The sequence below is a fragment of the Typopeltis vanoorti genome, chromosome 13 (assembly GCF_054136105.1).
Source record: "Typopeltis vanoorti isolate ZY-2024b chromosome 13, IOZ_Tvanoo_1.0, whole genome shotgun sequence".
Lineage (NCBI taxonomy): Eukaryota > Metazoa > Arthropoda > Arachnida > Uropygi > Thelyphonidae > Typopeltis > Typopeltis vanoorti.
This window is the reverse complement of record NC_143561.1, coordinates 69,756,921-69,773,585: the sequence shown is the minus strand read 5'-3', so window position 1 is coordinate 69,773,585 and position 16,665 is coordinate 69,756,921. Positions and strand designations below refer to the sequence as shown.

The window sequence follows — 16,665 nt, the reverse complement described above, 5'->3', positions numbered from 1 at the left end:
CAAGATGTCAGAAAGGATGGATAGCTGGAACCCACCTGAATCATGGAAGAGAATAACTTGTATCATGATGATTCGTGCCCGCCATCAAAATAAGGATATTAGGACTGCTGCCCAATGCTCCCTGAATACAGTAAAAACAATCAGGCATGAACTAGAGACTTGCAATGGTGACTACGAGGATGTAGCAAGAAGAAAGATCCCTAGCAGACGATCTGATTGCGTTCGTACAGCAGGATTCCTCGCAAATCTGCAGGAACAGGTGTTGAAGAACCCTGGCATTGGAATTCGGGCTTTGTTTCGTGGAGTTGCTAACTGTAGTCAAGCCCTGGATAACAAGGGTAGCCAATGGTAGGCCGTATGTATGGCAGCAGGATTCGGCCCCTTGCCACACCTCTTGGAAAAGTCAAAAATGGTTGTCTGAAAATTTCTCCGACTTCACCAGTCCAAATGTTTGGCCTCCAAACTCCCCAGACCTTAACCCCATTGATTATTTTGTATGGGGCGCAGTTGAAAAAGACACCAATCGCACTTCCAGTAATACAAAAGCCCAGTTAATGGATAAAATTAAAACAGTTTTTGCGGCCCTTCCCAGGGAGACTGTAGCATCAGCTTGTTCGAGGTTCCGAAGCAGAATTGAAGCTGTGATCGATGCTAATGGTGGTTATTTTGAGTAAATCTTGTTGATAGTATTGTAATTAACTCTGCCTGTAATGTTTTTTGTCAATTCATTAAATTTAATAGATACAAAGAAGATTTTCTTTTTCCTTACGAAACTGTCAAATTTATCCCGAACACCCTGTATATATATATATTTATATTATGAATTTAAGATATCAATAGGTTATGCATGTAAATCAACATGTTCATTAAATATGAGGGGTGGCACTTTCTGTGGGTCTAGGGGTGGGAAATACCTAAATATGCCACTGGATACATTAACACATTCCATCAGATACAGAAGAATCTGTATTTAAATGGCTATAAAAATTAAATACTAAATAATTATCTGCCTAAATAGCCATCTGATATAAATTATAATAATTGTTCTATACATTAAATATTTCTGAAAAAGTCTAATTTTAAGAAAATTCTCACATTTTCATGCTTCAAAAGACAACACATCCTTCATTTCTTCCTGGTGTATACTGCATTTCTTGCTTGTGCAGCCTGAACAATGATCAAAGGCATTCAGCTGAAGTCAGACATCAAAAACATGAATTATATCTATTTCCACTGACTGGTATATCTGGATTAAGTATCCATATTAATGCTGATCATATTAAATGGCACTTTGTTGTGGTTCTTTTAAATTTTCAAGTTAAAGCTGTGTGACGATTTTCTACATCGACCAAATCTCAATAAAGATGATTCAATGACAATCTCTTTCTCTGTCTCATTTGGGAATCCAGAAAATGAACATTTAAATTATTTACAGCAGTAGGATATTAAATAATAGCAATCACTTTAAATTTTAAATGATTTGAATTTGTTACATTAAGTGTATATGTAGTCCCTTTTGCTCTGACAATATTAGTATTGCAAAGAAACAATATGTATAAGGCAGATTTAGGTGTTAGTGGTGTTATTTATAACAGTGCTTCAAGATATAAACATCAGCATCTTTAGAGTTCAAATTACAACAAACACCCTAATCAGGTGTTGTAGAAACAATTCAAATTGTAACTGAAAAGGAACTAGATATTCTATCAAGGTATCTCCTCTAGGGATCAGATAAAGTAAATTCAGAGAAGTAGGGCAAAATGGGTCTTAGAATGGATGGATTTCTTCCAGATCAGTGACAAATTAACACAGCTGCATTTGTTGAGATTAGGAGTGTTGCAGAGCTGATGTTCAAAAATAGTCTCTTAGATATATAGCAAAATGCTATGCAGCAGTTTTCATCCAATTTAACCATATGTAAAGGAGTATCCAGAGCACAGTCATACAAATGATCCTAAATGCAGTTTATGTTCTTCAAGACAGTTTGTTCAAAAGTGGGCTGAGTTGCAAACATGAGGAATTTTATGTACTCCAGGATGTGCAAGAGAATGAAACTAATCCTTTGGAGAATGGCTGGTCATGTGAAGAAGCTATCTTTTCAGATGCACCCTGAATTTAGGAGATGGGAAATTATGCAGTATTTTGTTTATTGTAGGGGCTCTAGCATTGCCTAAAAAAGTGCTGCAAATGCACCTGTCACATTCAAACAAATAGCCCTAAATCGAAGTCTTGACGATGGCCATACTATTGGAATAGATAATACCATAAATGCATATCTTCCAGAATGTGAGTGCAGATTTCCTATAAACAGAAAAAGGATAATGAGCCATTTAGTATTCATGTTCTTATTGTTCAGGAAGGGAAGGCAGTTTGTTTTTCTAAAATAAACTGTATTTTTGGATGTTGACTGTTTAAATGCACTAAAATGTATACAATATGTCTATATCACAATTCAAAATCAGAAACCAGTGTAGTCAAACATTTAGTTTGTGTGTAGCTTCTGTTGAGTTATTTGTTTTTTAGAAATTACATATGAAATAGGCTAGAGGAGAAAAGGGAGAACTCATTGCATTGCTATTTAGTTGTTCGTATGTTTTTCATTTCTCTGAAAAATAACTTGTGGTGAATTTGCAGCTAGAAAAATTCACCCCCCCCCTAGCTAATCTACATAAAATTTCTAGAAAACCAAGCACTGAACACAGTTACACACAAACAGTTTAGGCTATGCAATGCAGATTGTGTATGTGTGTTATTTGGCCTCAGTTACATTACATTTTTAGCACATTTAAGTAATTGAAAATACAATTCACTACATAAAGAGAAAAAAATCTCCCTCTTCCCTTCCTAGCCACACTACTACCAAATAGTCCATTATCATTTTCTTTTTTATAGGAAGCATACACAAATTGGATGGTACTTACATAAGCAGTCACTTCATCATCCATCCCAATGATATGGGCACCCTAAAAAGACAGCCAGTCAGGACTATTTGTTCAAATGACAGTTCTTGCCACCGAATGGTGACCATTGACAGCTTTGCAACACTTTTAGTCAATTGCTACAAATCTTATAAAATATGCAAAATAATGCATGTCCCTCCCTCTCATCATTCCTCCTACAACCAACCAACACACAAAGATCAGCAAAACTATTCCTTCCCACACCCAAGGATGTAGCTGATAAGACAGCTAAAATTCTTCAAATATAATCTCCACACCACTTTCAAATCGCATTTAGCTAACACTTTCATCCTCTTGCACATCCTGGAGTGTATAAAGTTCCTTGTGCTGGCTACTTAGTCTACTTTGGACAGGTAAATCTGTTATCTACCTTAAACATAAAAATTGCTTTCACAATCTGTATGATAAGTCAGGGTTGGCAGACCATGCGCTGTATATGCTATCACAAAAGATCAAATGTAAAAAAAAAATGAGAGATTAATTTTCAATTCAGTATCAGTTATGAAATACTCCACTAACCTCAATATACAACTTCATTTGCCAAAATATCTAAGGGAGTGTCATTTTCTAAGACCACATTCAGCCTAACTTCTGTGAATTTATTTTTATCTGGCACCTAGAAGGCATTCTAACAGGATTAATCCCTTTTCAGTTTACAAAAGGATTTTTCTACAATAACCTAAATGAGTGCTGTATGTTTTACCACAGTTGTAATTTATGCTCTAAAGATAGTTAGAAATGCAGCAAATATTAGCTCAACATTATTTTCTCCTGGTGTTTATACCATAAAACACCTATAAAGAGAAACAAAAAGTGTAAAGTCATTTTAATCAATTTAATCTGTTAAATTTATTGTAATAGCCATTCAGGGTTAAGAACACTTAACTCACAGATTAACAATTTTTGAGCTGTACTCTCACAAATAAATGTCAATCTCTCATGATATCTAATCGAACTCTAAAATATATGGCATAATAGAAGAAATGGGGAATATATAAACCACGTCAGTCTCACCAACATGAAGGTGTAAGCAGAGACTTGGCTGCAGCAGACTAATTGGACTTCAAAGTTTGTTATAACTCCAAACACAATAGCAGAATAAACAATCAGTACTATCACCATTTAGAGTGAGGTTATTTAGCCCCAAACACTGCAGTTATGCTGTTGGCCATACTTTAGTGTGGCTAACAGCATGAGTGTTCAGGACTACAGTATGAGTGCATAGATGGAATCAGCTTGAATGGAGCTTCTGAACTTCCGGATGAGTTCAGAATGGAACTTCTGAACTCATCCGGAAGTCTGTTCAAGCCATTTGCAGGTAAACAAACATGCCAAATCTACTAGGCAATCAGTTAAGTGAAACCTTTTCACTTTGCTGCATTCTTTTAACTCCCAACTACTATTTTTGAATCACTCATTACTGAAGACAAGAGGTGAATGAGTAGTTAATTGCAATGCTAGGATCAATAACTGCCAGAACAGAGAATCCACAACATAGTGCAGCAAACATGAGCTAGTCCTCATCCTAAGAATGTCTCATTCAGAAGTTTACTTTAGTGAAAGCCATCACAGCCAAATCTACTATCAGCATATTCAACCATTGAGCACATACTAAAAAAAAAAGACCAATTACAGAGGATTTTCATCAAGACAGCCTATTTATATGCCAAAAACTGAGGAGCTGCGTTTGGAGGGGGGGGGATGCTTAAGACTCAAAGTCAGATAACTGGGAAAATACCTCCACATTGCCTTTTAACAAATTGATAGCAATTACCATTTTCCCACATTTCCAGCCTCTTCACATCATTTTGCAAGTGCCGTACATCAGTAGTTTATTTGCCTATCTTACATCAGCAAAATAAACAGCTCCAAGGAATGCGGTACATTACTAACCACCTTAAATCTGGCAAATTCATCCCTCCTCAAAATGCCACTTTCTGATACCTGTCCTTTAACAAGCCACTTATCCAAGTAGATAGTTTATATTCTGATCCCATATTCTTCAGTTTATGCAACAGCCTTTCGTGTGGTAGCCTACAAAGTGCCTAAGCAAAGTCCAACAGTATCATAGTATATCCATTCCCTTTATCCAACTTAGCCATAAAATAAATTAAAAAATAAATATGATAAAATAAAAGAAAATTGCTCAGACGTGACCTCCATTTAGTAAAACTATGCTGTTCCCTGCAAAGAATAGCTTGTCTGTCAACCCATTTCCTATCAAAGTTGTTCTCCAACTTCTCTAAAATCTTCACTTAGACCAAGTCCAGATACACTGATAGGATAGTAGTTAGACATCAGTTTTTGCCCCACCTTTATACAACAGAACTATCATACATTCTTTCCCAAGTTGAAACTCAAGTTATACAAACGTGTCAAGGACAATGCCATTTTGGCTGAACATTCCTTTAGAACAGCGCTTCCCAAACTGTGGGCCGCAGCCCCCTTGGGGGCCGTAGGTTTTGTTCAGGGGGGCCGTGAAATAATGAAAACAAATTTAAAATGTTTTAAGACTAAGCAGATTTTTTTTTTTAAAAAGAAACGTATTTAACTTTTATTATTTCTTTTTTGTTATTTTTTATATTTTAATGGAAAAATTCACACATTGGTGTTGGTTCACAAACTTTGCTTCCTGCGTATTTCGGCGCTTAATGAATATTAGTAAATATTGTTTATTCATATGTTTAATTTCAAAGCAGTGGTTAATTGTATTTACTTCGAATGCTCTCCAGGGAAGCTTCAAATCTCCCTGTCCCTTTCATCACGCGTTCGTAATCAGGGACTGTTGATATTGACTTCATATATATATACATATCAAAACTCGTTTTATAGTATCACTGTCATCCAAGCTAGTTTTCTGTTACTAATAACAGTTTTGCATATACTTCACACATGAAAAAAAGCTTAAACAAGCTCATGTGGGGAGACAGTAACTCGCTTCCAGTGGTAAACAACACCCCTCCCTAACAACCACTATACTGCAGAGGCAATAAAAACAAGTACTTTTATTATGCCAGTGAATAAGGTATGAGGAGTCTGTGTAATGTATTTCTCAACAAATAGTGCAATTACAGACAACTGGGATAAAAACACACTAATTAATGAATCACATTTCCCCTCATACAGAAACTATGATGTATAGACTGAAACAAAACCATATGTTGCATGGGCAAACACAGTATCTAACGAAAAATTATTGTTATTAATTAGATGTGTGTGAGTTCGATTTCCCAAGGCAACAATAAAATTCAACCGAACGTGTTAAAATTCGTAAAAGTGTTAAAACTAAGTAATATATTAATATATATATATATATATATATATAATGAATGTTATGGCAGTTTCACATATGGAATTCGGTTGAAGAGAGTTAGCATTTCAACTCAATTGTCAGCTATGCTTTTATCTTTCGGTTGCACGATCTTTTGTTAATACCGCACCAATCATATGCATGTTTTAATAACCTGCCTTTGCTGTCTATTTCGCGTTAGGCTTAATTACCGTAAAGGGAGAAAAGTCACAAAAGAGAAAAATGTTCCTGGTCCGGGAATTCCCTTATTCAGGTAATATTCACTAATTTCCTGTTATCATAATTACCAGTATCGGTAAGTGGTGATATTATTTGACCTATTCTACGTTAAAAAATTTAACCCTGAGATGGAGAAGTGGCTGATAAGAAATAAAAAAAAAATTCCCGCGAACAATCAGAAGAAGCAGAAATAGACTCAAAAAAATAAAAAAGGACAGTATTTCATATTTTACCAGAACAGTCCGCATCGTCTTCAGAACCAAACGGTAAGAGGCAAAAAATAATACATGCATTTGATTTTTGCAATATTCGCTGTGTATGTTTTGTATTGAATATAGATACAATAAATATTATAATAATATATCTCTCTATTACGATTTTTTTTTCGAGGGGGGCCGTGAAATATTTTAATTTTTGTAAAGGGGGCCCTGACATCCAGAAGTTTGGGAAGAACTGCTTTAGAACATATGATGATATCTCATCTGTCCTTATTGGCAAGTCTAGGTTATACAACAGTTCTTGAACCTCCTTCTCATGCACCTCTATCTCTTCAGCCAATGGTAGCAATGTGCACTATATTGTATACACAAGGTTGCAGTGTATACAATATGGGATTTAATCTTGGGAGAGGCTGACATCAAGATTTAATCTTGGGAAGGAGAGGGGGGGGGGGGTTGAGTAGACGATATGAGAACAGAGAGTACGCATTATATACGATCTATGACTGAGCATCTGCAGTGATCACCAATACATGATACGCTGATCTCTTCTGGCCAATCTTGGGCAAACGAAGTAGAGCTCGGTCTGCCCGAGTACTACCTTGTTCGCCTTGCGTTCACAGTGGCCGTGATTTCCGAGAGCTACAGGGTAGTCCCTACAGCTTATGTGACTGCTAATTCATAAGTAGTACAGAAATAGAAGACACAACACAACATAAATTTTTAAAAAAATTAATTCTAATTAGGAAACGATTTTTGGAAAATTTTCTAGTGTTTTTTTCCTTTTCCTTTTTTTTTTGTCCCCCCCCACCCAGGTGCACCAATGCAGGGTTGATAGATCACTGATCAGTGAGAACTCACTATTTGAGCAATCTCATCTGGTTCTGACAGAAGCATACCATCTACATTCACTTAAGTTATTCTTCCACATTCGTTTTTTCTTTTATCTGCAGCATAACGATACAATTCTTCTGGGATGTCTTTAGTCTGCTGCGCAGCCAATTTCTTGTCATAATGCGATTTAGATTTCCACGCAATACTTGTAATAACTTTTCATGCCTGCACTTTACGTTTCATAACTCCCCAAACTCCTATTCTCATGACATTCCTTCTACATCATCTTCTTGTAGATCTCTTGCTTAATGAGGCTGCACAACCATTTCACTCCCACTCTTTGTTCTTGGAACTCTAGGGACACAATCAGACACTGCCTTATCTATTCACCTTTTCAAAGCTTCTTATGCACTGCTGATATATCCTTCCCATTCAGTAACTGATACCATGGGAAGAAAGATAATCTCCTGAGTTTATCATAATTTCCAACATTGTAGCTCAGTATGTATCCTGTCCTAAGTAGAACATCCATATATTTAGCTACTTCCCAGGACAGTAGCATGATCACTGTTAACCAAATGATGGCAACAGTTACATTCCTAATTGAGATTCTTTCTGAAGATATTCATATTTCACATTGCTTCAGGAAAGTTCTCTCACGACAGCTCAATAAATTCTTCATTCTTATCATGAGACTTCTCTGCTATCCAATGGTGCTCAGATTATTTAAGTCACCAATAATGATTACTTGTTTAGTACCCATCAGGGTAATTTGTCAATCCATTTCATCTTCCCCAGCAGATGAACTGCTAGATCTGTAACCCCATCCCACCAGATGATCTCAAACTCACTGCCTACATGGGACATTATTACTATTAATGCATTCCTGGGTATGTAAACCTTAGGTGGATTCAAATCAGATATCAGTATCATCACCCCTCCTCTTTTGTCCTTCCTAAAAATCCCACCCCCAAAGTCCTGCTATGCTGCCTTACCGTGGCAGGGGAAGTAGTCCTGGGCAGGATGGGTGATTGGCACCATCTGTCTTAATTTATTGCCCATTAGACATTCATGGTGAAGGATTTAACACAGCACACCATGCCGGCTCGGACATCGCCTGGTTCAACAAGGTCCGCATTGCCATTTGGTAACAGCTCCAGGGGTGGCAATGAGAAGTTAGCGACTGGTGCTACCACTACCACCACCACTGACAAAAATAATAAAAAAACTGAATCCCGATTCAGACTCTGCAACCACTTAATGACTGGAACTTGGAATATTAGGACTTTACTACAATCAGGTAGTAGACTGTTATGGATTGTTATGGGACTTTGTGAAATTTGATGGCCCAAAACAGGAGAGCTAACAACAGATGAAGGACATTTGCTTCTTTACTCTGGATGTGACTGCAGCAGAAAAGAAGGTGTCAGGTTTTTGATACACAAATCATCACGAAATTCTGTCATGGAATTCAATCCTATCAATAGCAGAATTGCTCTAGTCCGCCTAAGAGGAAAACCACTCAATATCACTATCATACAGGTCTATGCCCCAATCACAGGTCACAAGGACTCCGAAGTAGAGGAGTTTTATGGTCAACTTAATGCAACAATCACCGGAGCAAACAGAAAAGACCTTTTGATTGTTCAGGGCGATTGGAATGTCAAAATTGGAACAGACATTGGTAAGGATTTTCTTCTATTTGTCAGACCGTATGGCTATGGGAAGACAGACAAAAGAGGTTTTGATTTGATCAATTTTGCCTCACAAAATGAACTCATCATTACTAACACTATTTCCCCATAAATGTTCCAGAAGATGGACATGGACTTCCCCTGATGGAAAAACACATAATCAAATCAACTTTATTCTTGTGAGCACAAAATTTAAAAACTCCATCAACCTCAGAAGAACCAGATCATTTCCTGAAGCCAACATTGGCAACGACCACAATATGGTCATCACAATTGTAAATATGAAAATGAGGGAAATATTACCTACAAAATCAACTTGTAAAGATATAATATAGAAAAATTAAAAGATCCCCAAATAAATACACTATATAAATACAAATTAAAACAAATTTTTGACACAAGTTCCTCCAGGCAGATGGTTGCTGACACTTTGGACAGACAGGCAGATCAGCAACCATCCGCCTGGAGGAACACAAGTCATACATCTGCAACGACTATGGCCAGTCAGGGCTTGCTGACGACGTCTTGGATACAACCCATAGGATCTCATGGAAAAAAAAAACACCATGCTCTACCACAGCAAATTCAAAAAAGAGAGACTATTCTTAGAGTCACCAGCAGCAGCTCTCAGAAATCAACCATATCTTAATAAATATGGTTGCATTAAGCTTCCTGAGATTTGGGAAACGCTTATCACCAGAGGTCCCACCCTACATTCCAGGCCACCTACAACAGCCCCTTAGAGGGCACTCCACCTAGTCAGGACTTTAGTGTCACCCACGTGGTTGTGCTTAGTATTGTTTGTTATTTGTGTTTATGTTACATTAGTTTTTTTGTAATCCCTGAAGATGTCTCAGTAACTGAGATAAAATATAGGAAGTATTAAATTCTGTTTTAATCCTCTCTGAGTGTTGTAAAAAATCAATTAAGCCTCCAACATGATGTCACAGCACTGAAGCCTCTACACATGGAGAAAGCAGACTATCAGATGAACAAGCAGGTTTCAGGAAGTTCAGAAGAACAATCGACCATATTTTTACAATACACATACTAGGTGAAAAATACATAGAACATAACAAAATAATCTGTCACAACTTTTTAGACCTTCAAAAAAAGCTTTTGACTCAATATGGCATGAGGCATTATGGAAAATTTTAGAACATTATAGTATTGACAACAAAATCATTAGGATTACTAAATCTCTTTATTCCTCATCTGATATGAGAATTGAAATTAAAAATTACAGCAGTGAACCGTTCCGGGCAGAACAGGGGAGGGGGGGACATGGATGCATCTTGTCCCCCCTCTTCTTTTTAATTGTTTTCTAGAATATGTCATAGATGAAGCTGTTCATGAATATGACACTGGAATAGTAGTTGGTGGACTAATAATAAATAACTTAAATTTTGCAGACGATATCGCTCTTCTGGCAGAAAGTGAAGAAGAATTACAAGAGATAACCAGTCGTGTTTTCGGAATATTAAAAAAATATGGATTATACATAAACCTACAAAAAACAAAAACAATGATAACCTCAGTCAGACATTGAACTCTTAAAGATACAAATTGGCAATAAACAAATTGAGAATATAAACAAGTTCATTCACTTATCAAGGAAGCACATTGAGTCAAAAGGGCCGCTCAAAAATTAACATTAAATACCGAATTGCTAAGGCAACCGTGGCCCTACAGAAATTAAAACCATTGTGGGGAGATAACAGAATAGCAATCACAACCAGACTAAGACTAATTGACACCTTGGTGAATTCTATCCTCTTGTATGGTTGTGTGGCCTGGACTTTATTGAGGGAAGATGAGAGGAGACTCCTGTCTTTTGAAATGACAACTTACAGAAGACTTTTGAGAATTCCCTATACTTCTCACAAAACCAATGAAAATGTCTGAAAACTGATTGATTCAATAGACAGGAGAAAAAGGGAAAATATTCTGGCAATCATCAGAAGAAGAAGACAGATGAAATGGTTCGGACATGTGGATAGGGCTAATGGCATTCCAAAGCAAGCACTAGAAGGAATCGTTCCGGGATCAAGGGTTAGGGGCCGACCTCGATTAAAATGGCCCGATAACATCAGAAAATGGACAAATTCCTTCCTTTCTCAAATGACATCAAGAACAAGAGACCGAGATGATTGGAGGAGGCTAACAAATATCACCTACCAGCCATGAGTGACCCAACAGTCCATTTAGGACTATGGGAGAGAAAAAAAAAATCCTAGACCCAAACCTAACAAGTTACCTCCTGGTTTTTCATATATTTAAATCTACAATTTGCTTGGCCCAATTATGCAACTTCTTACTCTTTCTCATCCCCAGACACACTCATAGTCTGAACCCAAAGGATACATTTCCATTCCTTTACCAGATTCAGAACCATGCTCATTGAGATTCACGTCATTGTCGTGTTTGCAACCACGGCTGATCTTACACACATTCTCACCATTCCTCCCATGATGGTCTAGTTTCCTTGACCTTCTCTGCATTAGGTTTCACTCCAGTAAATAATTTCTCCAGGTTCCTGATGCCTAATTCATTAAGTGCAGGCCATCCCTCTTATACAAGTCTTTTCTAACATCAAACTTACTTCACATGATTTCTCAACCATGTCTTAAAGTGAAAATTTGATCCTAACCTCTATTTGGCCTGACTTGGACTTCTTCTCCACACTTCCCTTCCCTTTCATGATTTATCCTTAGTTTTTCCCTGAAGTATACTTGCATAAATCTTACCAGGAACACTCAGGTGGGAAATTTCTCTGTGATGACTAACACATTCGCAGCATAATCAACTGCAGTTATTAAACTCATAAATCTTTGTAAATGCATGCAAACAGCAAGATACCATTGAGTTTAATTAAAATCACTGCAGTATAAACTGTAATATGAAAAACTTACTATTTCATTGATTCTAGTCAAATTTTGCCTATCCAGATCATCTTCTTCTTCCTAACATGGATTTTAGTCCTGTTCTGGTCTCATGCCATATCTTTCTTGGTAGTCTTAGTAGTCTGCTGTTGTCCATTTGATTTAAAATGGTCTATCCATTTATAACTGGCTATAAAGTTATAAATGACAAGCATACATTTATAACTTTTCTGACCATTGTGACTGCTTGTTTTAAGAGATGCACTGCAATTAGTTGAGGACTTACCCAAACCAGTTTGTGATTCACAAATAAAACTGTTAATAATTAATATGTTGGAATCCTGAATTTTTAAATTTGAAATAAGGTAATTTCTAAATTTTAATTTTTCAGTTCAATACATTGATAAGTGACTGGTTGACTGAGTGGTTAACATATCGGCTCTACAACCAACAGTCTACAGGTTTGAATCCTGAATAGGTATGGATGTTTGTGATTGTCTTCAGGTGGGAGATGGACTTTATCACTCAGTGTGAGATAACTGCTGCACTTATTGGAGGCCTGAAGTGGCTTGAAAAGGGTCCATATTTGGTCTCTGGAGCAGAGTTTTTGGACTATGTAAGAAACAAATAAAAATAAGAAAAATAGTAAAAATCCTTAGCCCACCCACAATAAAAAATATACTATAGGTTTAAAAGTTTCATGGGTGAGACCCACATTAAAAAAAAAAAACTAGCAACACTGAATGCCATTGCTTAAAATATCCACTTCACTGTTATGCAGGTCATGACATGCATGGTTTTATGACATATGCTATGCATGTCATAAAATTCATACATAACTACTGGAAATAACACAAATGTTTTTGGTTATATTTACCAACCATAATTATTGCCTTTCTGATAAACTATAATTCAGATTTCTATGGCTCAGCTCTTCTTAATTCAGTTTAAATCAAATGAGAAATATCATTATATAAAACAACATAGAGATCAATCAAAATATTAAAAACAATCCAATAACTTACTTTTTTGAACTGGACCTTCTTCTACAGAATATAAGTCACGAAGGAATGAATACGTTGATTCCGATATGTGGACTTGACCAGGTTGGCCTGTGGATTCCATTAGGTTTGCAAAAGTTACATCATTGGACCAAACATCAAATTTGAATCGACAAGTACCAACAATTCCACAAAGAACAGTTCCTGTATGCACACCAACCCTCATATTCACATCTTCATTGGTATCATCATCAAATTCTCCAACACTTTTGATCATCCCTAGTCCCATTTCTACACAACATTTGGCATGATCTGGTCTGGGTTCAGGACATCCAGATACACAGTAATAACAATCTCCAAGGGTGCTAATTTTTTCACATCCAACTTTAGAACACAAGTAATCAAAACGTCCAAAGAGGTCATTTAGAAGTCCAACTAATTGTTCAGCTGTTTTATTTGAGCTCATTTTTGTAAAACCAACAATATCTGCAAACAAAATACTTACATTTTCCATTCTGTGCATGTTAAAAGGACGAAATATCATCTGTGACTGACGTGGACTAGCAGATATACGGCCTTCCCCATCATCAGATATTGCATGATCTTCATCATCTCCTTCCTGAGTAGACATTAACCAATTAGCAACTTTAGGAGGCATGACTGAGTGAATCATTTTTTCTTTTAGTTGTTTTTCAATTTCCAGATCTCTTCTTACCATTAGTGATTGTCCAACTTTCATGAATGTATTTCTCATTCGTACTTCAGCTAAAAGAAGGATCTGTATTCCAATGAGATGTATGCACATTTGTAGCAATAATTTAACAACAACAATTCTTAAACTATTTTCGGAAGTTAACAAGCATGAAAGTATTTCAAATACTACAGAATATGTCCCTCCAATAAGGATACATAGGTACAAAGACATCGGTATCACAGTGTACATTAACATCAACACTTCAATACATATACAAAATAAACCTACAGAAGAAATGTCATAATTTTTGGAATCTGGCTGTTGTATAAATACAGCAAATGCTGAGAGTGATAAGGCACAGAGAATTACGGTGGTGCTAATAGAGATCGGAAAATGGTAATTTTGATAATGCTGTGTATAAGTAAACAGCAAAACACCAACAGTATAGCACATGAGAGCAAAACTAACTATAACAAATGGTATCCAGTTGTTATGAGCCATGCAGGCAAAATATATGCAATATGATACAGACAATAAAAATAAATATAAAAGTGCATACTGGAAGCGTTGGCATAACTGAGGAAAAGTACTCCTTCTGTATTGTTCTTCAAGAATGCTAGAATCAAATTTAGGATCCCACCACGTTTTTGATGCTCTTTCAAATAGTACAGGGCAAAACACTGGTCGATTCTGAACATCCAATCCTTCAAAGTGTGAAGATGGTGAATGCTGAGAAGGATGATCAACTGAAATTTTAACAGATGGAAATTCCCTTTCACTGCCTTCATGTTTTGATGAGTGTCGTTTTCCACTTGAAAAACTAACAGATGTCATTGTCAATTGAATAGGTAGCACCTCTTCTCCCTTAATGTTTTTAGTTTATCCATTTTCAAAGGAAAGTATCTGATAAAACAATGAGATGGCCTAAGTACATGATTTCTGTCATTCCAGAGGTCAAAGAAAGAGAAATATGGGGTTAAAGAATGACTTGAGGATCTCTCAATAAGCATTTTATTACTTTCTTAGTTTCAATATGTTCAGTTCATCTCTTTTAAATAAATGAAAAGTATGTTGCATCATTTGTATACAGTTCTAGCCAGTTAAAATCCTGTGAGGAAAAAGGGAAAAAAAAAATTAAATCAGAACAAATTTCAAAAATGTATTACAATATATTTTATAAAAACTTAATTGCTATAATCATTGTCCATTTCTATGACAATGACTATAGTATGTCATATCACGTCATATGGAAAATAGGCAGAAACACTGAAAACATCAAGTGCCTATTTTCATTGTCATTTTATTGCTGATTTTCATACCACATATATTACAGCAGTTATTCAATTTAGTTAGCAAATCTTGCACACTTATATTGGATTTATTTAGCAGTCCAATTTTGGTACCAGGTTTAATACCACTTTCAAAGAATCAGTGGAAGTCAGAGATGATCGGTATGAGAAGGAGAGTGGATCATGTGAGAATGATGTGGTTGTGAATGAAGAGGAGAACAGGAATGAGAGTTGGACAAGTAGACATGGTGTAAGGAGAGTGGTGTAATAAGGAGAGATTGAAATATTCTGAAAAACAGTAATAAATGCATGTGGATAGTCAGGTATAGTAATGGAATGGCCTGGAATACATGGGGGGGTTTGAGTCAGGGAGAGGTAGAAGATGAGCAGACAGGAGTAAGTGAGGTCACAAATGGAGGGGGGGAGGAACACGGACAAGACTGGTTATAGAAGTATCAGAAATAAGGGGGATAAAATTGTTGCATTGCTAAATGTCCCAAAATAGTTGGAATAAGTGAAACATGGTTAGATGAGAATGACATCTTCATGCAATTAGAAATGGAGGGATATGATGTTTTTCATAAAGATAGGAAAGGCAAGAAGGAAGGAGGCGTGCTGCTGATGATAGCAAGGGAATTATGTCTGCTCAAGGAGAAAAAAGTGACAATGGTTTTGAAGCAGTATGGTGTGAAGTAGAGGTTAATAGAATGAAATATTTGGTGAGATGTTGCTACAGGCCAAGGAATGTGGAAGATGGGACAAATAAATGTATAGACTTAGCTTAGTAAGCTAGCAAAGGATGATTTCAATTACAGCAATATTGATTGGAATGAAGAGATATCATCAGAGAATAAGGAGAATGAATTTCTCAAGTTCTTAAGGGACAACAATCTCAGGCAATATGTCATTGAGAGCACATGAGGTTTGAAAGTCTTACATCTGGTTATATCATCAGAGGATGTAATTGTGAATGGATTGCCTAATCTCTCAATTGGCGAGAGATTAGGTAATGACTTCATGGGCACCATGTAGTGATTATCTGGATTGCAGCCAGTCACAGAACTTCTATAAAGAAGGGATGTGTGTGGAACTACAAGGTTGGTGATTATGAAAAGCTCAGAAGACAACTGGGAGCTATAGTGTAGAAAGAAGAGCTAAGTGAGAAGAAGACACACATTGCGTGAGCATTGATCAAGAGCTATTTAACAGAAGCAATCTGAGTGTATTCCTAAGGTGCAAAGGGTAAACAAAGGAGGAATAAAATGACTGAATGAAGAGATTAAGCATGAAATCTAGAAGAAGGCACTGTGGAGGCAAAACAACATGAATCTTGGTAACAATCAGTTGCATGAAAAATACAAAGAGCAGGTTAAGAAGGTGACTCAGTTGGTAAAGACAGCAAAAGTGTGGCATAAGAAATTAGCCAATCAAGCTAAGAAAAATCCTAGTGAGTTCTTTCGATATGTGGTAAACAGAAAAAAAAAAAGTATGAAAGGATGATCCTAGTTGATAACATTAGCAGATTGGTAACCAATGCAGAAGATATAGTTGAAGTATTCAAATG

At 36.4% G+C, this 16,665-nt stretch overlaps 1 protein-coding gene across 2 annotated transcripts in view; it reads right to left on the bottom strand.

Moving 5' to 3' along the window:
* The window catches only part of Ac13E (Adenylyl cyclase 13E), a 108,894-nt gene that overhangs the window by 44,193 nt on the left and 48,036 nt on the right, over positions 1-16,665 (bottom strand). For both annotated transcript variants that reach the window (XM_090402394.1, XM_090402395.1), the window contains one exon: positions 13,143-14,920. In XM_090402394.1, the coding sequence (XP_090258520.1) occupies positions 13,143-14,646 (1,504 nt within the window). In that variant the 5' untranslated portion in view covers positions 14,647-14,920. The remainder of the gene's footprint in view (positions 1-13,142; positions 14,921-16,665) is intronic.